General features: G+C 40.7%; 1 protein-coding gene across 1 annotated transcript in view; it reads left to right on the top strand.

Annotated features, from left to right (window-relative positions):
* Nucleotides 1-18,671, top strand: part of LOC100354698 (selection and upkeep of intraepithelial T-cells protein 1-like) — a 151,913-nt gene extending 133,242 nt beyond the window's left edge. Inside the window, 2 exon segments of the mRNA XM_089299399.1 lie at nucleotides 14,802-14,863; nucleotides 18,471-18,671. Of these exon segments, the coding sequence (XP_089155525.1) occupies nucleotides 14,802-14,863; nucleotides 18,471-18,671 (263 nt within the window).
* Nucleotides 18,672-27,253: the final 8,582 nt, after the last annotated feature.

Raw genomic sequence — 27,253 nt, forward strand, 5'->3', positions numbered from 1 at the left:
TGATCAAGGAGATGGATTGGAAGTGGAGCATCCGAGACATGAACCACTGCCCATATGGGATGCTTGACCCATGGTGCTGCAACACCAGCCCCTATATACGCATTTTTCTTCATGTTTTTTTCAGATCTACAAAATTTTAATGGGATATATTTCATTGCTTTTTCAGTAGCTAGATCTTCTGTCGCCTTTCAGTGAATCAGTTTAGCTCTTTTCATATATTGAAAAGTTGATTATTGCAATTCTGTGTCTTTTACTTTGCACATTCAAGAATGTCAAGAAGATGTATAAGGGGGCAGAGCCAAGATGGCGGAATAGTGAGGGCGTGTACTGATAGTCTGGGAAAAGATAGTTTAATAAAAGTGGAGTTACTGTAGTCTCAGGAAAAGGCTCAGGAAAAAATTGCAGAGGAAACTGTTCCGGATCTAGTGGATGTGACATGGAGGACCTACGGGGAGAGCAAGGTTGCCCACCGTGTGGAAGCCCAGCCACAGAGTCTGTGTGCCAGCGCTGGAAGGGGAGGTGAGATAAAAACCTCGGTAACCCAAGACATAGGTGGGGAAAGGCAGAAAGAGCCTAGAGGGAACGAGGCTTGAAGCCCCGCTGGGGAAAGTTCACCAGGCTGACTGGAGGAGAGAAAAAAAAAATAAATAAATAAGGGGAACCGGCACGGACACTAGCGTCTCTCTCCACTCACCTTACAAAGCTGAGCAAGACAAAGGGCAGGCGCCATTTTGGACATTCTTAAAGTGGCGCCTGCCATCAGCCAAGCAGAAAAACCTGACTCTGGTGGGGAGAAATAATAGGAGGTTAGGACCTAGTGAAAGTGTGGAGCTAATGAACTGAGGCAGTGAAAATCTGAGGGGGCGGGAGAGAACTCACCAAGTACACAAACTCGGTAACCTTGGCAACCCAGTGAGAGACTGCAGAGAAATTTGAGACCACACTGAGGGCTGCATAAATTCTTTGTGTGGTCCCAGGGGTAGAGCAGACGAATACCCACAGGGGCCAGATTTCATACATCAACTACCCTCAATTCCACTCAGCTGTGCGGAATTACTTCCCAACTGAGTCAAAAAAAAAAAAAAAAGAGCGAGCGAGAGAACAATCTGGGTGAGTCACCTTTGGCACAACCTTAACCCTGAGGAACCAAACGGAGCTCTCTGGCCACACCCATCACAGCCTCTAAGGATCCATCAAAAGCAGACACTCCACTTAATCTAGAGTCATAGTATAACGAGAAAAAGCACCACAGCAAAAAAAAAAAAAAAAAAAAAAAAGAATATCTCCACAAGCCAAACAAAGGCAGAAACCGAGGTAACAAGAACAAGGAAGACACAATGATGCCCCCCAAATGAAAAAGATACCCCAATTCAAGATAATGAAGATGATGAGAAAGAAGAAATGCAAAAAGCAGATCTCAAAAAATTGATAAGAACATTAAGAAGATCTCAAAAACAAATTCTTGAACTACAGAAATCCTTAATGGACAGGATAGAAAATCTCTCTCATGAAAATGAAATATTAAGGAGGAATCGAAATGAAACAACTAGTAGAACATGAAACTGTGATAGCGTTGAGAAATCATAATGAAATGAAGAATTCAATAGATCAAATGACAAACACATTAGAGAGCCTTAAAAACAGAACGAGTGAAGCAGAAGAGAGAATATCAGACTTAGAAGATATAGAACAGGAAAGTATAGTCAAACCAAAGAAAAGAAGAGGAAATTAGAAATCTAAAAAATATTGTCAGGAATCTAGAGGATACTACTAAAAAACCCAACATTCGCGTTCTAGGAGTTCCTGAAGGCATGGAGAGATAGAAAGGATTAGAAGGCCTTTTTAGTGAGATACTAGCAGAAAATTTCCCAGGTTTGGAGAAGGACAGAGACATCCTAGCACAGGAAGCTCATAGAACCCCTAATAAACTTGACCAAAAGAGATCCTCACCACAACACGTTGTAATTAAACTCATCACAGTGAAACATAAAGAAAAGATCCTAAAATGTGCAAGAGAGAAACGTCAGATTACCCTCAGAGGATCTCCAATTAGACTCACAGCAGACTTCTCATCAGAAACCCTACAAGCTAGGAGGGAATGGCGAGATATAGCCCAGGTACTAAGAGAGAAAAACTGCCAGCCCAGAATATCATATCCTGCTAAGCTCTCATTTGTGAATGAAGGTGAAATAAAGACCTTTCATAGCAAACAGAAATTGAAAGACTTTGTGGCCACTCGTCCAGCCCTGCAAAAGATACTTAAAGATCTGCTACACTCAGAAACACAGAAACACGGCCATCAATATGAAAGAAGGTAAAGGAAGAAAAACCACCAGTAAAAGAGCATGGGAAGCTCAAAGCATATACTAGAAAATATCTCCAGGAAAATGGCAGGGCAAAGTCACTATGTAGCAATAGTCACATTAAACATTAATGGTCTGAATTCTTCAGTTAAAAGACACCGTTTGGCTGACTGGCTCACAGAACACAACCCAACTATTTGCTGCCTACAAGAAACACATCTCTCTAACAAAGAGGCATGCAGACTGAAAGTGAAAGGTTGGAAAAAGATATTCCATGCCAACAGAAACCAAAAAAAAGCAGGTGTAGCCATATTAATATCAGACAAAATAAACTTTACCACAAAAACCGTTAAGAGAGACAAAGAGGGGCACGATATAATGATTAAGGGTTCAATTCAACAGGAAGATGGAACTATTATAAATGTATATGCACCTAATTACAGGGCACCGGTCTATTTAAAAGATATGTTAAGGGACTTAAAGGGAGACTTAGATTCCAATACAATAGTACTGGGGGACTTCAATACTCCACTCTCAGAAATAGATAGGTCAACCAGACAGTAGATCAACAAGAAAACAGCAGATTTAATTGACACTATTGCCCAAATGGATCTAAAAGAAATCTACAGAACTTTCACTCCTACATTTAAAGATTTTACATTCTTCTCAGCAGTGCATGGAACCTTCTCTAGGATTGACCACATACTAGGCCATAAAGCAAGTCTCAGCAAATTCAAAAGAATTAGAATCATACCAAGCAGCTTCTCAGACCACAGTGGAATGAAGTTGGAAATTAGCAACTCAAGAATCCCTAGAGTATATGCAAACACATGGAGACTGAACAACATGCTGCTGAATGAACACTGCGTCATTCAAGAAATCTAAAGAGAAATCAGAAACTTTCTGGAAGTAAATGAGGATAACAGTGCAACATACCAAAACTTATGAGATACAGCAAAAGCAGTGTTGAGAGGAAAGTTTATAGCAATAGGAGCCTACATCAAGAAATTGGAAAGGCACCAAATAAATGAGCTTTCAGCGCATCTCAAAGATCGAGAGAAACTTCAGCAAACCAGACCCAAATCTAGTAGGAGAAGAGAAATAATTACAATCAGAGAAGAAATCAACAGGATTGAATCAAAAAAATTGCAAAAAATCAGCCAAGTGAAGAGCTGGTTTTTTGAAAAAATAAACAAAATTGACACCCCATTGGCCCAACTAACTAAAAAAAGAAAAGACTCAAATCAATAAAATCAGAGATATAAAAGGAAACATAACAACAGACACCACAGAAATAAAAAGAATCATCAGAAATTACTACAAGGACATGTATGCCATCAAACAGGGAAATCTATCAGAAATGGATAGATTCCTGGACACATGCAACCTACCTAAATTGAACCAGGAAGACATAGAAAACCTAAACAGACCCATAACTGAAACAGAAATTGAAACAGCAATAAAGGCCCTCCCTACAAAGAAAAGTCCAGGACCAGATGGATTCATTGTTGAATTCTACCAGACATTTAAAGAAGAACTAATTCAATTCTTCTCAAACTATTCACAACAATAAAAAAGCTGGAATCCTCCCAAATTCTTACTATGAAGCCAGAATCACCTTAATCCCTAAGCCAGAGAATGATGCAGCATTAAAAGAAAATTGCAGACCAATATCCCTGATGAAATAGATGCGAAAATCTCTTTTTATTTAAACTTTTATTTAATGAATATATATTTCCAAAGTACAGCTTATGGATTACAATGCCATCCCCCCCATAACGTCCCTCCCACTCACAACCCTCCCCTTTCCCACTCCCTCTCCCCTTCCATTCACATCAAGATTCATTTTCAATTCTCTTTAGATACAGAAGATCAGTTTAGCATACATTAAGTAAAGATTTCAACAGTTTGCTCACACACAGAAACATAAAGTGAAAAATACTGTTTGAGTACTAGTTATAGCATTAAATCTCAATGTACAGCACACTAAGGACAAAGATCCTGCGTGACGAGTAAGTGCACAGTGACTCCTATTGTTGACTTAACAAATTGAAACTCTTGTTTATGGCATCAGTAATCAACTTAGGCTCTTGTCATGAGCTGCCAAGGCTATAGAAGCCCCCTGAGTTCACTGACTCTGATAATTTTTAGACAAGGTCATAGTCAAAGTGGAAGTTCTCTCCTCCCTTCAGAGAAAGGTACCTCCTTCTTTGATGACCCGTTCTTTCCACTGGGATCTCACTCGCGGAGATCTTTCATTTAGGTTTTTTTCCCCCAGAGTGTCTTGGCTTTCCATGCCTGAAATACTCTCATGGGCTATTCAGCTGGATCTGCATGCCTTAAGGGCTGATTCTGAGGCCAGAGTGCTGTTTAGGACATCTGCCATTCTATGGGTCTGCTGTGTATGAAAATCTCAATAAAATTCTCGCCAATAGAATGCAATAACACATCAGAAAAATCATCACCCAGACCAAGTGGGATTTATTGTTGGCAAACAAAAAAACGGAGTCCCCCTTAATGTTTATTGCAGCTCATTTCACAATAGCTAAGACCTGGAACCAACCCAAATGCCCATCAACAGTAGACTGGATAAAGAAATTATGGGACATGTACTCTATAGAATACTATACAGGAGTCAAAAACAATGAAACCCGGTCATTTGCAACAAGATGGAAGAATCTGGAACACATCATGCTGAGTGAATTAAGCCAGTTCCAAAGGGACAAATATCATATGTTCTCCCTGATTGCTGACAAGTAACCAAGCATCAAAGGGGAAACCTGTTGAAGTGAAATGGACACTATGAGAAACAGTGACCTGATCAGCTTTGTCCTGATTGTTGATGTACAATGTAATACTTTATCCCTTTTAGTATTTTTTTGTTCTAGTTAATACTATTGGTTGAACTCTGTGATTAACACACAATTATTCTGAGGTGTTTAAATTTTAACTGAAAAGTGATCCCTGTTAGGAATTTGGAAAACATTATATTGAGTGAAATAAGCCAGTCCCAAAGGGACAAATATCATATGTTCTCTCTGATTGGTGACAACTAACTGAGCACCAAAAAGGAAACCTGTTAAAGTGAAATGAACACTAGGAGAAACGGTGACTTGATCAGCCCTCACCCTGACTGTTGATGAACAACTTAATATGTTATCCCTCTTAGTATTCTTTTCTGGTTGTTCTACTTAATACTTTTGGTTGAATACTGTAATCAATACACGGTTACTCTTAAGTGTTGAAACTTAACTGAAAAGTGATCGCTGTTAAATATAAGAGTGGGAATAAGAGAGGGAAGAGATGTATAATTTGGGACATGTTCAAGCTGACTTAACCCAAACGGTAGAGTTAGAAACATACCAGGGGATTCCAATTTAATCCCATCAAGGTGGCATGTACCAATGCCATCTCACTAGTCCAAGTGATCAATTGCTGTTCACAATTGATCATAATGATAGGACTAAGAGTCAAAAGGATCACATAAACAAGACTAGTGTCTGCAAATACTAACCGATAGAATCAAAAAGGGAGAGAACGATCCAACATGGGAAGCAAGATACACAGCAGACTCATAGAATGGCAGATGTCCTAAACAGCACTCTGGCCTCAGAATTAGGCCTTAAGGCATGCGGATCCAGCTGAAAAGCCCATGAGAGTATTTCAGGCATGGAAAGCAAAGACACTCTGGGGGAAAAAATGGCCTAAATGAAAGATCTCCACGAGTAAGATCCCAGTGGAAAGAACAGGTCATCAAAGAAGGAGGTACCTTTCTCTGAAGGGAGGAGAGAACTTCCACTTTGACTACGACCTTGTCTGAATATGATCAGAGTTGGTGAACTCAAAAGGCTTCCATAACCTTGGAAACTCAAGACAAGAGCCTAGGGTGATTACTGATGCCATAAACAAGAGTGTCAATTTGTTAAGTCAACAACAGGAGTCACTGTGCACTTACTCCTCATGTAGGATCTTTGTCCTTAATGTGCTATACGTTGTGATTTAATGCTATAACTAGTACTCAAACAGTATTTTTCACTTTGTGTTTCTATGTGGGTGCAAACTGTTGAAATCTTTACTTAATATATGCTAAACTGATCTTCTGTATCTAAAGAGAATTGAAAATGAATCATGATGTGAATGGAAGGGGAGAGGGGGCGGGAAATGGGAGGGTTGCAGGTGGGAGGGAAGTTATGGGGGGGTAGCCACTGTAATCCATAAGCTGTACTTTGGAAATTTATATTCATTAAATAAAAGTTAAAAAAATAAAAAAGACGCATAAGAATATTTAAGAAAATTGAAAAAAGAAAATCCACAGAGCCCCTGCAATTTCTGATGTATCTTGTGATAATGAATACCATTTTGTATGCAATAGCCTTCACCCATAAAACACAGTATATAGCAAGTCACTATACAGAGAGAATTCTTTTATTATAGTTTCAAGTGTGTACCTATTAACTTAAGTAACAAAGAAATTATATGCAAGTTAAATCAGGACCTTATCTAGAATGTCTTTCTTTTTCTTGCAGACGTCCTCCTAGCATTTTTCCCCCTCTTATTGATTTAAGCTACAGAATGCAAGTGCATTGATTTCTAAATTAAAAGTGCTTCTCATTTTTCCGAAAATATCTTTGGCATAGCAGACATCATTATGTTCTCCAGCATGTTCACATCTCAACTCCTTGCCTTTAGTAAGATTTGAATTTGCAAGCCTTGAATAACTTTAGTTTCCTGAACAGGTTTCCTTCAAATGGGTTAGCTTCAAGCATCCCAGCTGAAACTCTGCAGAGAGAGATTATGCTGGCATAATATGCTAAGACCTCAAGAAAATCATTGTGGCTACACAGTTTTGCACTTGACCAAATAATTGCCACATGGAGAGCGAAAATATTTGTATATTAAAATTTGCTTATATTTGTAGCTCTAATATGAGCTATGTTTACTCCAAAAAAGGTGGAAACACAATCAGAAGATAAGTTAGAGGAATAAAGAGAATCAAACCAATAATCTAAGGAGTAATTTAGAAGAAACTCTCTGAAAATAGAAATAAATATATATCAGTAATTGAATATTATATTTATGACTTATTTATGACTTAGTTAAAAGTACTCTCAAATCTATGATATTTAAAAAGACAACCAAAATTTAAGATATTTAAATATAGAAATACAGAGACAAATACTATGAAATTACACCAAATATATGTGGGAAAATATATTTATATTAGGGACAAATACCACTTGTTCTCCCTGATAGGTGACAACTAACTGAGCACCAAAAAGGAAACCTGTTAAAGTGAAATGAACACTAGGAGAAACGGTGACTTGATCAGCCCTCACCCTGACTGTTGATGAACAACTTAATATGTTATCCCTCTTAGTATTCTTTTTTTGTTTGTTCTACTTAATACTTTTGGTTGAATACTGTAATCAATACACAGTTATTCTTAAGTGTTGAAACTTAACTGAAAAGTGATCGCTGTTAAATATAAAAGTGGGAATAAGAGAGGGAAGAGATGTACAATTCGGGACATGCTCAAGCTGACTTACCTCAAACAGTAGAGTTAGAAACATACCAGGGGATACCAATTCAATCCCATCAAGGTGGCATGTACCAATGCCATCTCACTAGTCCCAGTAAATCAATTTCTGTTCACAATTGATCATAATGATAGGACTAAGAACCAAAGGGATCACATAAACAAGACTAGTGTCTGCAAATACTAGCTGATAGAATCAAAAAGGGAGAGAACGATCCAACATGGGAAGTGAGATACACAGCAGACCCATAGAATGGCAGATGTCCTAAACAGCACTCTGGCCTCAGAATCAGCCCTTAAGGCATGCGGATCTGGCTGAAATGTCCATGAGACTATTTCAGGCATGGAAAGCCAAGACACTCTGGGGGAAAAAAAAAACTAAATGAAAGATCTCCGCAAGTGAGATCCCAGTGGAAAGAACGGGTCATCAAAGAAGGAGGTACCTTTCTCTGAAGGGAGGAGAGAACTTCCACTTTGACCATGACCTTGTCTAAATATGATCAGAGTTGGTGAACTCAGAGGGCTTCCATAGCCTTGGCAGCTCATGACAAGAGCCTAGGGTGATTACTGAGGCCATAAACAAGAGTGTCAATTTGTTAAGTCAACAATAGGAGTCACTGTGCACTTACTCCTCATGTAGGATCTTTGTCCTTAGTGTGCTGTACATTGAGATTTAATGCTATAACTAGTACTCAAACAGTATTTTTCACTTTATGTTTCTGTGTGTGAGCAAACTGTTGAAATCTTTACTTAATGTATGCTAAACTGATCTTCTGTATCTAAAGAGAATTGAAAATGAATCTTGATGTGAATGGAAGGGGAGAGGGAGTGGGAAAGGGGAGGGTTGCAGGTGGGAGGGACGTTATGGGGGGGATGGCATTGTAATCCATAAGCTGTACTTTGGAAATTTATATTCATTAAATAAAAGTTAAAAAAAGAAAAAAATAAATAAATAAAAATGAAACATAAAAAAAGAAGAGAAAGAAAAAAAAGTAATTATTATGGATAAAACATAAGATAAAACCAAATGCAAAAGAAAGATAGCAGCCATATATCAAAACATCCTTGAAGTTTTTGTATAATACATATGCACTAAAAAGTCTTGAAATCTGTGAAGGCAATATTTAAAGATGTTAAAATAAAAACATACACTTCTATGCTCCTTGGCACAATTTTAATGCACATCTTTTAAGAATTGGAAGATTAAATAATAGTTATTATCTCATAAATCTTAATGATGATTATCTGATTTAATATTTCACAGCAATTATCACAAGTCATGGAACCAAGGAAAATTTATTTATAAAATAAAAGCAAATAAAATATGTGAAAATATTCTTGTTTTAAAAAGATGTATTTATTTATTGGAAAGACAAAGTTACAGAAAGACAGAGGCAGAGAGAGAGGTCTTTCATCTGCCAGTTCACTCCCCCAAATGGCTGCAACAGTTGGAGCTGGGCCGATCCGAAGCCAGGAGCCTAGAGCTTCTTCCAGGTCTCCCATGTGGGTGTAAGGGCCCAGGGACTTGGGCCATCTTCCACTGTTTTCTCGGGCACATTAGCAGGGAGCTGGATTGGAAGTGGAGCAGCCGGGACTCAAACTGCCACCCATATGGGATGCCAGCACTACAGGTAGCAGCTTTACCCACTACGCCACAGCACTGGCCCTTGTGAAAATATTCTTAAAACCCACTATTCAGGATAAATTAAATTCAAAACAATGATAATTCATCTTACTGCTATCAGAGTAGCACATGTTTAAAAGCATCAAGTTTGTATGGTTGTTTAGGGAAATAGGAATACATGTATTCTTGATTTAAAAATAAATTAGTACAAACAACTTAGAAAATTGTCAATAACTAATAAAAACTATGATACTATAAGGACAGATTAAAATGTATTATCCCCTTATAAATACCCTTAGACTAGGTATTTGTTGCATTTCTGAATGGAATTATAATATGGGGGGGGGTAGAAGAGAAAGGGAGAGAAAGAAAGAGAAATTATCATTGCAATTGGCAATTTTGGAGGTGAAAAGTAAAATAACTGAAATGAAAAATTTACTAGATGAACTCAATAGAGAACTGACCCTGTAGATGAAAGAATTGGCACACTTAGAATTGTGTAGCAAATATTTTACCATCTGAAACAGGAACTCCGGACAATATAAATCTGCACATGGAAGGAATTTGACAAACTCCAGATGGGATAAACACAAAAGGATCCACATATTATAGTCAAACTACTGAAAGATACAAATAAAATTTCGATAGCAGGAAGAAAGAAAAAAAGGCTTATCACATAAAAGGGAACCACACTTAAAAGTTTACTTGTTATCAAAAACAAGGGAGAACAGAGATAATGAGATAATATATTCAAAGTGCACAGAGTGTACTAACATATCTATGACCATCTTCATGGCATTCTGCACAGCATTGCTGTGATCAGACAACTCACTTCACAGCCAAAGAAATGGGCTTGCACTCTTGGAATCCACTGGTTTCACCATGTTTCCCACCATTCTGAAGCAGCTGGCTTGATAGAACCATGGAACGGCCTCCTGCAGTCTCAGTTATAGTGCCATCTAAGTGACGACACCAGGCAGAGCAGGGACAGAGTTCCCTAGAAGATTGTATATGCCTGACGCAGGGTCTAATATAGGGTACTGTTTCTCCAGGATCCACAGGTCCAGGAGTTAAGTGGTGGAATCAGGAGTGGTCCACTCACCATTACCTCTAGTAATCCACTAGTGAAATTTTTTGCTTTCTGTTTCCATGACTTTGTGCTCTGCTAGTCTATATGCCTTTGACCCAGAGGAAGGAAGGCCCTTTCGGGAGATACGACAGTGATTCTGTTGAACTAGAAGATTTCTAGTTATCTGGCTGCTATGAACTCCTCACACCTGAGTGGACAGCTAAGAAGGGAGTTGCAGTGTTGGTCGGGGTGGTTAGGGTGACAGATCTGGAAAGCATACTTGGAATACAGGGAATCCTTCATGGTATTTTTTACTATGAATATGTCCTGTAGTTAAGGTTAATGTGAAACTACAATAACCAAATTCTTCATGAATGAAGATTTGAGTCACTCCACCAGATAAAGAAACATGATAGGCCAGTGCCGCGGCTCACTAGGCTAATCCTCCGCCTTGCGGCACCGGCACACCGTGTTCCAGTCCTGGTCGGGGTGCCGGATTCTGTCCTGGTTGCCCCTCTTCCAGGCCAGCTCACTGCTGTGGCCAGGGAGTGCAGTGGAGGATGGCCCAAGTGCTTGGGCCCTGCACCCCATGGGAGACCAGGATAAGTACCTGGCTCCTGCCATCGGATCAGCGCAGTGCGCCGGCCGCGGTGTGCCGGCCGCAGCGCACTGGCCGCGGCGGCCATTGGAGGGTGAACCAACGGCAAAGGAAGACCTTTCTCTCTGTCTCTCTCTCTCTCTCACTGTCCACTCTGCCTGTAAAAAAAAAAAAAAAAAAAAAAAAACATGATCATCCAATATGCTTGCTGAAAGCAAAGGGACTGCACAATGAGTGGTAAAGAAGATAGTTATAAATAAAAGCTATCACCCATTTCTCCACATCATGATAGAGAAACTAGTTAGCTAAGCCAAATTCACTGGACAACATGACCAGCAAGAAATAAGTGACAATGCATTCTCACAAATTAAAGAAATAAGAATTTTTTTTAAAATATAAGAACTAGTAAATACAGGCAAAGATGTAAAATATGCACAATAGTAAACCTTGAAATGTTAAAACAAATAGAGCAGAAAAAACACTAGAAATTAATTGTTTCAAAGGTTTATTTATTTATTTGAAAGGCAGAGTTACAGAGAAAGAGAGGGAGAGACCCATCTTCTGGTTCACTCCTCAAATGGTCGCAATGGCTGGAGCTGGGCAAATCCGAAGTTAGGAGCCAGGAGCCTCTTCCAGGTCTCCCATGTGCAGGGGCTCAAGCACTTGGCCATCTTCTGCTGCCTTCCCAGGCACATCAGCAGAGAGCTGGATTGGAGGTGGAGCAGATGGGACTCAAACCAGTGCCCATAAGGGATGCCGGCACTACAGGAGGTAGCTTTACCGGCTACACCACAGCACCGGCCTGAAACTATAAATTTTTTTAAAACTATCATTAAATTAAAAATCATTTTGATCTATATGTTGACTAAGCAGTCTATAAACAAGAGAATACAGACCCAAGCAACCAAGCACAAGACACGTGCAATTAATATTGCTGGACATTAAAGTAAAAGAAAAAAAATCCTCTGAGTGCCTAGATAAAGCAATAAATTTTAAAACAAGGAAATAAAATCAAATTATTATCAGATTATTTCTTTTTAAAATTTTATTTAAGGTATTCAAGTTTCATATGTTTCATATATACAGATTTAGGGACATGATGATACTTCTCACCTACCCTCCCTCCTCCCACACTCCAGACTATCTCAGCAGTAATAATTTATGCCAACAAATGTCTTTCAAATGGAAAGCAGTTGCTCATGCAAGCAGCCTCTTGCTCCAAACTCTGAAGGGCCTGAGCCATGATCCAAAATAGGGGCCTGCCAGAATCTCCAAACAGCATGCCTATCCGCCAGTGACATCTCAGGTACCATTGGATCTACCAGATCATAGGCGAAAAGGACAGAGCATCTCACACAGCAGCCTGGACATGTTGTAGAGCCTTCACATGCTCAGGGCTCCACTCAAAACCATCAGCTTTTTAGGTCACCTGATAAATGGGCCGGAGTAAAACACCGAAATGGAGATTGTGTTGCCTCCAAAGTTCAAATAGATACACCTGGCGCTGTATCTCTTTTTTGGTTTTAAAAGGAACCAAATGCAATAACTTCACCTTCACCTTATAAAGGCTATCATGGCACGTTCCACAACACTGGGCCAATAGAAATTTCAGTGAGGTGCCAATTCCTGAATTTCAATCAAATTTATTTCTCACTCTTTTGACATGAGAATATCTTTCCAATGAGTCCAGAATGGTTGCTGCTTCATGGTCATTAGGTCCACTAAGCATAGTGCCATCAATGTAAAGGACCAGTGTGATATCTTGTGGAAGGGAAAGGCAGTCAAGATCTCTAGAACTCAGTCGTGACATAAACCTGAAGAGTTGATGTATCCCTGATGTAGGACAGTGAAGGTGCTTTGCTCGTCTTGCCAGCTTATAGAAAACTGTTTCTGGTGTTTATTTTTGGATAGGTGTGGAGAAAGGGGCATTTGCTAAATCAAGAGCTGCTTACCATGTGCCAGGAGGTGTGTCAATTTCCTCAAGCAATGAAACCACATCCAGTAAAGCAGCCGCCATTGGAGTCACAATTTAGTTAGGCTGCTGTCGATCTCCAAAATCCATCTCTCTCAACTCTCCAGATAAGAGTTGAATAATGAGGATATTCATCTTTTAAGACCTTGATAATGACACTAATCTTCCCAGTTCCTTTATCCTCCCCAACCCAAGAGGCACACTATAGATTTTTACTTACAGTTGTTGGGTAGACGCAGGTGTAACGCCTTCCAATTGGTCTTTTCTACTGCAATAGCCCTGGTTACTAAATCAAATTAGGGATTTTGCCAACCACTAGGGATATCTATTCCAATTGTGCACTATGGAACTGGGAAAATAACCACAGAATGGTTTCAGGGACACACTGGACCCCAAAAGTCAGATCCCAGATAAAACTGTAAGTTCTGCATCTTTAAACTGGCTCAAGTCGGGGAATTAATGCAAGAGCCATGTTTCTGTTTTTATTATTGGACTTAAACTTTTTGTTGCTTAGCCTAAATTTTTATGCTTATGTAAATAAAGTCCTATTTCATTTCTAGGAACACTGTGATTAACTAGACAATGCCACAGGTCTATGTATGTCAGGCTATTTTGATTACTGTTTAACTTCTCCTGTCAGTTACAATAATGATATCCACCTGACCTTTGGATGTTGTGGCCACTGGTTGGCCCCTACCGCCCTGGAATCTAATTACTCCTCTTGCATTTAATTTTTCCAATGAGTTACTGTGGTTCACACTATAAAGTCTGCCCTTCAGAGACAGCTGTGGAGTGCTCCGGGGGTATCAGGACTGCCTTCAGGAAACTGATTTCTCAGAGTATTGTGGAAAGGCTGTCTTCTGGACCCAGTGTGAGGAGTGGGTTTTAGGTTAAAAAAAATCCACTCTAGCACTTCCATTTCCCTAAGCGTTTGAATCACTCTCTCTTTGTTAAATCAAGGGAGACTGGAATCTTCAACTGGCTCCTCTTGGGTCATCTTTTAATCTGTGTTTCAGTGAACCAAGCAAACTGCTAGTGCCCTTTTAAAATTCCGGATGCCTAACACTGAAGGTAGACTCTCTACTTCATGGGCCCAGGTCCATAAATCCAGCATGCTCCAATTTTATGTTTCTTCCATGGCTAGCCCACACCCTTATTATCCATTCTCTCACACATTCGATGGAGTTTTGCTTGTATAAAGTATAGTGTGTTTCCTTATCTATCTATGTTTTTTTCCTTATTTTCTGTTGTTTTGTCTTTCTGTTCTCTAGTTTGGATATTTACACTGAAAACTTCCCATTCACAAATCTAATGTGCTGTCTTCCTAAATTGCTGTGTGACTCTTAGTGAGTATTGTTTTTCTTTCTGAGATTATCTTTTCTTTTGCTAGAGTCCCTAAGTATTCTCCTTTTGTAGATTCCACTTTTATGGAAAAGTTACCTATCTCTTCCTATACAAGTTTGCATGAATCAATTGTAGCTTACTTTAAACCTATCAGCTCATTCCATCATCTCAATCAACTGTAAGTTCATTGGGTTTGCTAATATTGTGTTTTGTTTTACTTTATGTTGAGGTGGTTCTATCTACTCTAAAACATGAAAATTTTGATTTAAGGAAATTTGATAGCTTTATATTGTGTGAACTTGGCAAAGCTGAACTATAGTTTCCATAATGTTGCTTCTTCTTCTTGTGCCTATAGGAAAATTCTGGCTGCTGATTTCAAGGCTACTTTTGAGCTGGGGATCTGGGGCTAGGACCAAGGTAACAGTTAAAATTCCATAAAGTTCAGTGTTCTTGCCAAACTTCAACTTTTTTCTTACTAAATACCCATCTGTGATTACTGAAAGCTTTTGGTTACTTTCCAGATTTCTGGGTAAAAATTATTTCTGACTCCCCCCACCATTTAGTTTTTGTTTTATAGGAGGAATGTACTAGTGATCTTGGAAGGAAAATTCTGTAGACTGAGCAGCCTAAACAACAGATATTGCCTTTCTCACAATTCCAGAGGCTCAAGGACTGGGCTCAGGATGCCAACATGGTTAGTTTCTGGTGAGATCTGTCTTCCTGCAACTGTAGGAGGTCACTATCTGTACTCACATGACATCATACCCTGGTTGTGCACAGAGGGTGAGAAAGTCATATCTCTTGTGTTTCTTCTTATAACTACATTAATTCCACCCTCTGGCCTCACTTAACCTTAATTACTTCCACAAAGGCCCTGTTGCTAAATACAGTCTCACCAGGGGTTAGAGTTTCAACACATGAATTTGGGAGGACACAAACATTCAGTCTGTAACAGGGAAGAACTTTTGGAATTTCTTTTTCTTTTTTTTTCTTCTAAAAGATTTCTTAGAGAGTCAGGGGAGGCACTTGACCCACTGGTTCTCTCCACAAACACCCACAATGGCCAGAGGGACTGAATATGGAGCTGGAAACTCAACTACTTGAGCCATCTCTGCTGCCTCCCAGGATCTGCAGTAGCAGGAAGCTGGCAACAGAAACCAGAGCCTGGAACCAAGCCCGGTTACTCTGATGTGGGACACAGACATCCTAATGGGCCTCTCAGCCACAAGCCCAAAGGCCCACCTCTCTTGGGGATTTCATTGATATCCTGAAGATCCTTATACATGCATGTTTCATTCATCTCTTGAGTGGTTGACAAAGAAGATCTTGCAAACAGTTTGTCCTGTCATGGCTTAAGGCAAACTTCCATTCTTCTCTCTTTTGTTTTTCTGTATGCCCTGTCTTTATCACCCCCCATAATATAATTTAACAATGCTGTGTTTATTTTTCTGGGAGAAAAGAAGAATTCTGTTGTAGAACATTTGAACATGTTTCTATTTATTTCTGCTTTTATATTATTTGATACTATCTTGTTGAAATTATTTTCTAGAATATCGATTTGTAATTATCTTCTTGATTTGGTGAAGGCATAGTTTCAAAAGAAACAGGACTCCTGTGTCCCGAATCTAAAGCATTCGGGCCGGCGCCACGGCTCACTAGGCTAATCCTCCGCCTTGCGGCGCCTGCACACCGGGTTCTAGTCCCGGTCGGGGCGCCGGATTCTCTCCCGGTTGCCTGTCTTCCAGGCCAGCTCTCTGCTGTGGCCAGGGAATGCAGTGGAGGATGGCCCAAGTGCTTGGGCCCTGCACCCCATGGGAGACCAGGAGAAGCACCTGGCTCCTGGCTCAGATCAGCGCAGTGCACCGGCCGCAGCGCCCAGGCTGCGGCGGCCATTGGAGGGTGAACCAACAGCAAAAGGAAGACCTTTCTCTCTGTCTCTCTCTCTCACTGTCCACTCTGCCTGTCAAAAAAAAAAAAAGAATCTAAAGCATTCACTGCAGCCTGAAGAAGTGTAGCATCCAGTCAACCCACCCAGTGCGTACACAATGCGTACACTACGGCACACACAGGGCTGAAGTGTGTTCTCCGATGGTTCGCGTGTGGGAAACTTGGTACTCAGTGTGGCAATGTTGGGAGGTGGGGCCTTGGGGAAGGCTTTAGGTCAGTTTGGGGCATGCCTTGAGAAAGGATTATGGGACATGTTCTCTCTCTGGCTTCCGTTCAGTGATGCGGTCTGGTCTCACATACATGCTCCTGCCATCTGCCGGGCGGCCCTCCTCACAGCTAGCATTGTGCTGCTTGAACTCTCAGCCTCCAAAAATGTGAGCTAAATATACCTCTTTTCTTTATACAGCCAGCCTGCCTCAGATATTTTGTTACGGTGATGAAAAATGAACTAAGATACCTACCTGCTTCCAAGTTTTGCCAGTGGTACTTCCTGTCAGCAACGTCTCAAAGCCACCCAGGTCTGTGACGCCGAGCAGGTATACCTTTTTCAGCCCTTCACCTGTGTCCTACAGTAGTGCACACCTGTCTTCCCAAGTGGGTCAATGATTAAAGGAAGCAATATTTTCTCCAATTATAGGTTACATATCTCTAATTCAAAATGCTGGGGACAAGAAGCAGTTCAGAATTTGTTTTCTAGAGTTTGGAAAACTTACATAGATACTACCAGTCAAACAAACACTCCTAATCCAAAATTCAGAATTACAAGGTAAAACATTTCAGCACTCCACAGTTTCAAACTGGGACATTTTACATTTTGTACTTGCTGATTAAAGATGCTCAATCTGCATAATATTTCCAATACACTGTATTTTTGAAAGAATATTTATAGTATTAAATAGATAACTTTAATCCAATTAGTTTTGAATTAGGAAGAGATTTGAAATCTTTGTAACCGCTTTTGGGGCATCAGTTGGGCTTATTGTCATTATTACATTTCTCACTGGAACTGTGGATGTAGTATGTTATGCTAAAAAGTTTACTAATGTTAAAGTATCATATTGTTGTGGGATTATAGGTAGCTGGTGGAGAAGCTGAGGCCTGACAGCTCCTTGCCAACCACAGGACAGCACAGCTTGACTGAAAACTCTGGCCAAGCTGAGGCCTGCCAACTCTAGCTAAACTGAAGCTGAACAGTGCCCTGCTGAGCCATATGACAGTGCCTGTGGGTGATTGACAGCTCTGGCCAAACCACTGTTGACAGCTCCTCCTTAACCCCTGTGGGCTGGGTAACTGATAGCTCCAGGTGATTCGGTGATCCGCAGTTGGATAATGGGGGTAAACAAGCCACGGCAGGCTGCAGCCAGCCCACATGACAGCCAGGCGAGCCCACATAACAAGTCCCCTTTTGGGGCAGGCGCCGTGGCTCACATGGTTAATCCTCTGCCTGTGGTGCTGGCATCCCATATGGGCACTGGTTCTAGTCCCAGTTGCTCCTCTTCCAGTCCAGCTCTCTGCTGTGGCCCAGGAAGGCAGTGGAGGATGGCCCAAGTGCTCTGGCCCCTGCACCTGCGTGGGAGACCAGGAAGAAGCACCTGGTCCCTGGCTTTGGATTGGCGCAGCACCGGTCATAGCGGCCATTTGGGGGGTGAACCAGTGAAAGGAAGACCTTTCTCTGTCTCTCTCTCTCTCTCTCTCTCTCTGCTATAACTCTACCTTTCAAATAAATAATAATAATTAAAAAAACAAGTCACCTTTTGTGCACCATGCAAGCTCCCTTCCCTTTCTGTGCATAACCCAAGCCTCCTTTTCTGTGCATCCTGCAAGCCCACCTCCACGCACCAGCAATTCCCGCCCTCCCTCCCTATTTCCAGGTAGCAGAAACCACCAGTTCCATGATGTTGTGGACTTGGAACCAGTGCTAGCTGGAAATATCCAACATGGCTGCAGGATGTATTCTCCATCCCACCCCCATGACCTTTAGGTCATTATAATATCATTGTAATAAAATTACCATGGTGGGCACACTCACTCCCAGAATGTACCTGATGCTGTGACTCTTCCCGTATTTCCTAAAAAGGACACAGGAATTGGAGGTGCTCGAATTCCATCAAAGCCCCGCCCCCTTCTGAATATTCAGCTGGGCTCCACTTCAGACATCCCCTCCTGTGCCTCTGTTGGGTTTCAAGGGCTCGCTAACCTTGTTGACCAGGATTTGTCTTTTGTTAGCGTGTTCGTCTTCGTGGAGGGTTTTTTCACGTTGAATGTTTTTCCTTGTTGAAGGGTTTTTCTTTGGGGACTTTTTGGATTTTTGGCTGGCTGTTCACACACTACTTGGTTCCATTTTTTTTTAAAGATTTATTTATCTATTTATTTGAAAGGCAGTGCTACAGAGAGAGAAGGAGAGACAGAGAGAGAGCTCTTCCATCCCCTGGCTCACTCCCCAGATGACCGCGACCGGCAGGGAATACTGGCTTCGCAGACTGCAGCTGAACCCACTGCTCTACAACCTCCGTCCCAACCACTGGGTTCTTAAATTGGCACTTCTGCTTTTCTCTGCATAAATCCTGCTTTCCTGTACCTCGTTATGCCTCCACCTTCGAATTCCTTCACACATGGAGGAAGAGCCTGCAATATGCCTCACTAGGAGCCCCATAGCCCACAGCAATGTTGTTCCTCTATTTGGCTAGAAGATACTTTTCATGCAATGTTAATTCTACTCACTAATATTAAAAATGTAACACAAAAATTTCAAAAAGCATATGGTGTTTGTGCTATTTTTGGCGTGTTTGCATAGCAATCAACTATATGCTGGCTTTGCCAAATCTCGTGGGAAGATTGCTCTCCATTCTTCCTTCCTTTCAGAAATAAGCTCCTGTAAATTGAAGATTTTTAAAACAAAGACAAGTCAGTCTCCAATCTGAGAGAAAATTTTGTGTACGTCAAAGGCCACACTGGTATTTACTGGTATCCATTGGACAACAAGATCAAGGTCAAAACCTACATTTTCTAGAAAACAACCTATTTCAGTGTGTATTTTGTAGAGTCAAATTCTATAGCAGAAGCCAATATCAACAGTGATTCTCACAGGTAGCTCAGAACACACTCATGTTTATATTTTTATCTTTGTTTCAGAGCTACAGAGACAGATTATTCTGAAAATGTCACATAGACAATACATTCAGCCTCTGAGTAGTTGGGCAAATCAATAATGTTTGTAACTGCAACTCAGAGGTAGGAGAAGGAGCTTTAATATGCAACAGACATAGGGTATGGTCACAGTATTGGAGGAGTTCGAGTGAATCCACGTGACAGATGAACGAAGACGACACAGAAGGAACATGGTCACTAGACTCAAATGTTTAAAGTATTTTCAGAGTGCTGAGACTCTAGATAGGAACCTTGATTCCATTAATGCAAAACATTTTCTGGCTCGTTATTGGAGGCGCAGAACTTGGAAATGTGCCTGTCACAGCACAGGCGCTTATCAAAGATCGGCTAAATGGAACAAAACTACAAACAAGCATTCAATAGAAATGACAAGCCAGATATAAAGCAATTTTAGATATTCCAATTATGAGGCAGTCTGTAAAACATCTATATATATTATATTTTTAAAATTTAACGAGATAAGCTAGAAAATATCCACAGGGTAGAACATTATAAAAAATAACACAAAACATGGCATATTTGGAAACTAAATAAACAGAACCAATGACATTTAAATATAATATATAAAATTAAGAATTCAAAAGAGATTCCTCACTATATTGACCACATTGAAGTATTTATTTAGCAAACTTAAAAATAAATTGAGAGGGATAGGCATTGTGGCTCAGTAGACTTGGAATGCCCACATTTCTCATTGGCGCAGTAGTTCAAGTCTCCACTGTTCCACACTTCCAGATCAGCTTTCTGCTAATGCATCCTGGGAGACAGCAGATGACATGGGAAGTGAGATACACAGCAGACCCATAGAATGGCAGATGTCCTAAACAGCACTCTGGCCTCAGAATCAGCCCTTAAGGCATGCGGATCCAGCTGAAAAGCCCATGAGAGTATTTCAGGCATGGAAAGCCAAGACACTCTGGGGAAAAAAAAAAACCTCAATGAAAGATCTCCGTGAGTGAGATCCCAGTGGAAAGAACAGATCTTCAAAGAAGGAGATACCTTTCTCTGAAGGGAGGAGAGAACTTCCACTTTGACCATGGCCTTGTCTAAGTATGACCAGAGTTGGTGAACTCAGGGGGCTTCCATAGCCTTGGCAGCTCATGACAAGAGCCTAGGGTGATTACTGATGCCATAAACAAGAGTGTCAATTTGTTAAGTCAACAACAGGAGTCACTGTGCACTTACTCCTCATGTAGGATCTCTGTCCTTAGTGTGCTGTACATTGAGATTTAATGCTATAACTAGTACTGAAACAGTATTTTTCACTTTATGTTTCTGTGTGGGAGCAAACTGTTGAAATCTTTACTTAATGTATGCTAAACTGATCTTCTGTATAAAGAGAATCGAAAATGAATCTTGATGTGAATGGAAGGGGAGAGGGAGTGGGAAATGGGAGGGTTTCGGGTGGGAGGGACGTTATGGGGGGGGAAGCCATTGTAATCCATAAGCTGTACTTTGGAAATTTATATTCATTAAATATAAGTTTTAAAAAAAGTCCCTGGGACCCTGTCAGGTGTGTGGGAGACCCAGAGAAGTTTCTGGCTCATAGCTTTGGCCTGGCTTTGCCCTGGTTGTAGAAACATCTGGGGAGTGAACTAGCAGATGCAAGATCTCTGTGTGCCTCTGCCTTTTTCTCTGTTACTCTGGTTTTCAGATAAAATTTTAAAATCTTTAAATAATAATGATATTAACATAATAATAAATTGGAAGACATTAACATCGAGAGAAAAAATAGACAATGTAGAAAAGGTTGCAGACATATAGAAAGTTCCCATCAGTGCTTATCCTAAGCTGTAAAAGAAGAGGAGTTAAAGAATGGAGAAAAGGAAGCATTTGAAATATTGATAGAATTTTTGAGATCTGATAAAAGACATTAATGTAGAAAACTCTGAAGCACAAGGAATCCTTATTACGAAAAATAAAAGAACTTCACGCTGCAGTGTGTGTGCACACACAACACACACACACACACACACACAATGAAAACTGCTTTAAGCAGCCAGAATAAAAGACAGTTGAGATTCAATAACGAATTAGACTGAAAGCAGACTTCTTAATAGTAGGAACAGGGAAAGCCAAAATAGTGAAATAATACGTTCATGTGCTGAAAGCATATCTTGAACCTGCAATTCTGTGGCCATCAAAATAAAGGTGAGGTAAAAGCCACTAGATAATGTGATAGCATTTATAAACTCTGACATACAAGAAAGGATCAAAGCAAAACAACAGTAAATACATGAGTAAATACAAATAAAAGTGCTACATAAATAATAATTACAACATACTCTTTTGAGGTTTAAATAACATGGAATTAAAAATCCCCAACAATCATAATATGTATCTCAACAGGGTCAAATGTTTAAACCAATCCAAGTTATTTCTTATCTTCTTTGAATGCTTTGATATTAATTGAATTTAGATTGGATAGTTAGGCATACATGTTGTAATTTCTAAGGGAACCATTAAAATGATTGAGAACACTGTATAGAGTGCATGCCAATTATAGATGAAGATAGACAGAACAACCAAAGTTATAAAAATGGAAATGGAATGATTAAAAATACATGACACAGTGAAAATGAAGACAGGGATGGAAATATGTATTCAGAATAGGAAGGCCAAGTAGGCTCAAAATAATGTTAAAGATTTGAGACATCAATAAGCAAAAGAGATAAATGATCCATTTAAATGACAATAATTGTCAGAATATATTAAAAATTAAAATCTAATTATATCCTTTCTCAAGAGGCATTGAAAAGCACAATTATGCAGAAAAGCTCATAAACAAAGTTTGAATAAAAAGTTAGGAAAGTATACAATGAAAACAAATCAAAATATTGCTGGCATAATCATATTACTATTGAACAAAATAAATGCTAAGATAAGAAAGGACCACTCGGGGCCGGCACCATGGCTTAGCCGGTAAAGCCGCTGCCTGCTGTGCTGGCATCCCTAATGGGCACCAGTTCATGTCCCAGCTGCTCCACTTCAGTTCCAGCTCTCTGCTATGGTCTGGAAAAGCAGTAGAAGATGGCCCAAGTCCTTGGGCCCCTGCACCCACGTGGGAGACCCGAAAGAAGGTCCTGGCTCCTGGCTTCGGATCAGCTCAGCCCCGGCCATTGAGGCCATCTGGGGAGTGAACTAGCAGATGGAAGACCTCTCTCTCTCTGTCTCTACCTTCTCTCTCTGTAACTCTGCCTTTCAAATAAATAAATAATAAAAAAAAAAGATTTCTTTCCCATGGTTGTTTTGTTTTGTTTTTGTTTTTGTTTTGTAACCACTTCTGGTCGTCAGAATGAATCTGACAGTGTTCTGAAACAATGGTGACTATAGAAAAGCTATTAAGTTTTTTCAAACGTTATTTATACCTGTTACTTTCGGTTCTTGCCCTCTAAATACTGATGACAGATGTCAGAGACAAAAACCCGGACAAACGGGAAGACCATCAAAAGTGAATATCACCTGTGTTTTCAGATAGATCTAAGCGTTTCAGTGTATAGCAGCCTTTTCATTTCACATTTTTAGTAAGAGGCTGACGCAGTGCAGCAAATATGCAAAGCATCTTCTTTCATACAGTCCATGCAGAAGACATCTAATTTGAAAGAAAATAAATAAAAATCTTTAAAAGAAAAAGAAAGAACAGGAAAAATCAATATGCTGATATCAATCACCTCAAAATTATGTTATTAAGTTAAAAAAAGAAGTTTCAAAAAGTACATAGCATATTCAGACTAATTTATAAATAAGACATAAATACATTGATACTTATTTGTATGTCTGTACATCTGTACTATGCATGTACATACATATGTTTGCTTATTCAACACAATTATATATACATACATATAAAACCTCAGGCAATGTTACATTTAAAAAAATCACATCAGTTGCCTGTGGCAGGTGAATTTCATGATTCAATGGCTAGAGAAAGAAATTTGGGGGGGAAGGTGTCACCTTACATGAAAGGCAGAGAGACAGAGAGAGATCTTCCATCTTTTGTTTCACTCCCCAAATGCCCACACAGGCGGAGCTAGGCCAGGGCCCTGCCAGGAGCCTGGAACACAACCAGAGGCTCCCCTGCGGGTAGCAGGGTAGCAGGAAGCACTGGGGCCATCTCCTGATGACTCCCAGGATGCACAGTGTCAGGCAAATGCATTGGAAGGGAGCTGGGACTGGACCCAGGGAGCCCATCATGGGATATGGGTGTCCCCAGCAACATCGTAACTTGTGAGCCAAACATTCAGCTGGAAATGCTTCGAAATATGGATCCTTTAAACCGTCAAACTTTGAATCCTGAGAAGGATCTTTACTCAAAAATTAGAAGAAAAAAATGAAGGAAGCAGGGGGTGTTGAGAGAGGGAGGGAAGTATGGTTATCTTCTTAGAATTCTATCTATGAAATATGCAAAATCTATTCTCTTTATATTAATAAAAATTTTGAAAGTAAATGCCATTAAAGCAAAAAATGGAAACTGAACAATTTTTAACTTTCCTATATCATAACCATCATCATTAAAATTGGTAACACGAGCTCTCAGTGGCTAAATAGAGGTGCCCAACACTCATTCAGAGTAACGTAACCAACAGCGCCTGGAGGGACTCTCCTCTGTCCTTGCCTGCCACTCTCAGACCCACAAAGGCCTCTTGACAGGTGTTACTGTCTTCAAAGAAACAGTGGTGCTTCCTACCATCAAAAATACTGGTATTATACATCCTGAAGGTCATGCTGTCCTCTCCCAAGGCATCCTTCAGGAACACTGTGTGGTCCAGATAGCCTGGAGTGCTTTCTCCACTGTGTTCTTCCCCATGCTCGTGCAGAGAAAGCAACCGGGAGTCGCGATGCCAGTGCTCAGTGCCGGGTCCATGTGCTGTGCACTCTGTGGTGGGAACCTCTGGCCTCTGAACTCAGCCTGTCTGCCTACCATGTCCACTCAGCGGCTCACAGAGCTTCTCACGGTGACTGCCCTGGGGAGGAAGTTGGAGACCAAGATTTAGCCTACAGGCTACATCAAAGTGCTGCACCTGGATCCCTTCTCTCCAGATGCACCGCTTTCTTTCTGGTCCCTGATGCCAAGTCCTCTCTATCTTCAGAACTTTGCTTTCAGTGTTCTTTCCTCTTTCCTATGTAATTCTTGTCACTTGGCTCCCACATTAAACATCAACTCCTTAGAGAAATGCTTTATGGTCACCCATTCTAATGATACCTAAACATGTTTTGATAGCACATATCACTACCTGATACTTTTAATGTTCCTTTATTTTCCCAGTGTTCCACTAAAATGGTTGTAAGTCACGCAATGAGAGTCTCTATTTTATTCTAGTTTATATCCCCAGTGCATAAAACATTTGCAGAGTGTGGCAGAAACTCTAAATATTTGGAAAAGTATCGGAGAATCTTCCCATTTTCAAGAGGTGGGAGGTAGATCATGATTGCTGAAATCAGTCTTTACTTGAAAAATACACGAGCTACTTTTTCCAATATCAGGGTTTTTTATGACTAGAAGTGGCCATAAAATTTTTTATTCCCCTTCTGTGAAAAGGAAGGGTATGTGTCCCTTCCTCTTAAATCTATGTGCTATGGGATTTCTTTGTTCAGTAGAACATGGAAGAGAACACATTGTAGCAGTTTCTGTACTTGTCTTTAAGAAACAACTGCCATTCTTTTCACTTGTAAAAGTCTTCCTGGAAGGCCTGCACTGCGGCTCACTAGGCTAATCCTCCCCCTTGCGGCGCCAGCACACCAGGTTCTAGTCCCTGTTGGGGTGCCGGATTCTGTCCCGGTTGCTCCTCTTCCAGTCCAGCTCTCTGATGTGGCCAGGGAGTGCAGTGGAGGATGGACCAAGTCCTTGGCCCCTGTACCCACATGGGAGACCAGGAGAAGCACCTGGCTCCTGGCTTGGGATCAGTGCGGTGCGCCGGCCGCAGCAGCCATTGGAGGGTGAACCAACGGTAAAGGAAGACCTTTCTTTCTCTGTCTCTCTCTCTCACTGTCCACTCTGCTTGTCAAAAGTCTGACTGCTCTGTGACCACCATCAGGGAAAGGCCACGTGTATCAAACCTGTCAAAAATCTCCACTGATTCCAGCCTTCCAACCTAGCTGCTAAAATGCTAAAATGGTCGAAATGTGAATGAAGCCACATTGTGCCTTTCAAATCACCCAGCTCACCAGCTGAAAACACCAAATGACTTTGGTTTGTCATATGCAGCAAAAGAACCACCCAGCTGAGCACTGGCTAAAATTCTTGTACCACAAAAATTATGAGAAAGTACAGATAAGGCCGGCGCTGTGGCGTAGCGGGTGGGGCTGCCACCTGATGTGCCGGTATCCCATGTGGGCACCAGTTCGAGTCCCGGCTGCTCCACTTCCCATCCAGCTCTCTGCTGTGACCTGGGAAGGCAGTAGAGGATATTCCGAGTCCTAGGGCCCCTTCACCCATGTGGGAGACCTGGAAGAAGCTCCTGGCTCCTGTGCAACTCCGGCTGTTGCAGCCATTTGGGGAGTGAACCAGCAGATGGAAGACCTCTCTCGCTCTCTGCCTCTCCTTCTCTCTGTGTGTAACTCAGACTTTCAAAGAAATACATGAATCTTAAAAAAAAAAAAAAGAAATCACAAACTAGTTTTGTTTTCAATAGCTAATTTGAGGGATAGCTTATTATAAATTTATATACAACTATCACACAGTTTCCTTAGTTTTTGCTTCTCTCAACTATTATAAATTCATTCCTGTCTCTTCCAAGAGTATGTATCTCCATCTCAACATAAAGAATCTGAATTAGCAAACTTAGTGGCCCATTACTCTAAGAAAAAATTTGTGGACAGCTCCTATTTACACCAACTTCTTTTTATCAGAGGTATATTAAAATTACAATTCATGTGGTAATATAAATTGTGTCATTAAAAGTAAGAGATTCATTACTGTCTGCCAGTAAAAATTTGAGCTTCCCAAGAGGAAATGTTAGATGTGTATCCTCCTTATTGCAACACAGTGGCATGTAGTTGGGGCTAAGAAAGACACAGTAATTTAAGCAACATTTCTTAATCATAAATTGTTTTAGCCCTCGTTTTTATCCTCAAAACTACAACTAAATTGTAGAATCTGTGGATTGCCAGTGAATAAAATCATTCATTTCCTTCAATTGCATTTGCCACTATAATCTTTCTTTGTAGATGTGATCACTATGAAAAAGAAACAGGTATCCCCACCTGCTGTGAGCACTACTCTCTGTAGGAGAAGGAGGGCTATGAAGTATCCAGATGACGAGGACCAGGCAGGCTCCACCACACCTGGAAAGAAATTGTAGGATTGGGCAGCAAGAACAACAGTAATACAAGACAAAACGAGGACAAAAGCAAAATACAGACAATTCTGAAATCCTATCTTTTGAGATAAGATCACCAAATGATAGTCAAACCACAGATGTCAACCCTGCTGGAATTCTCCTGCCTCCCTTCTCCTCCTTGTGATTTTACTTGGCTCACTGTCCTCATCAAACTATTATGAGGAGCAGCTGTGGTATATAAATGCTTCAGGGTGTTTTACACCCAAGTGATGCACATCCCCACACTCTCTTACTCCATCTGCCCTTTGGCCTAGGCCACTTGCTCTGCAGAGAGCCCTGGCTGCTCACTCCAAAGTCATTTTGATTCCTAGTGCAAGCAACTGTTTGTCTTCTGCTATGAGAGGAAGGGTAG

The sequence above is a fragment of the Oryctolagus cuniculus genome, chromosome 7, assembly GCF_051225735.1.
Source record: "Oryctolagus cuniculus isolate XC-2025 breed Fujian yellow rabbit chromosome 7, ASM5122573v1, whole genome shotgun sequence".
NCBI lineage: Eukaryota > Metazoa > Chordata > Mammalia > Lagomorpha > Leporidae > Oryctolagus > Oryctolagus cuniculus.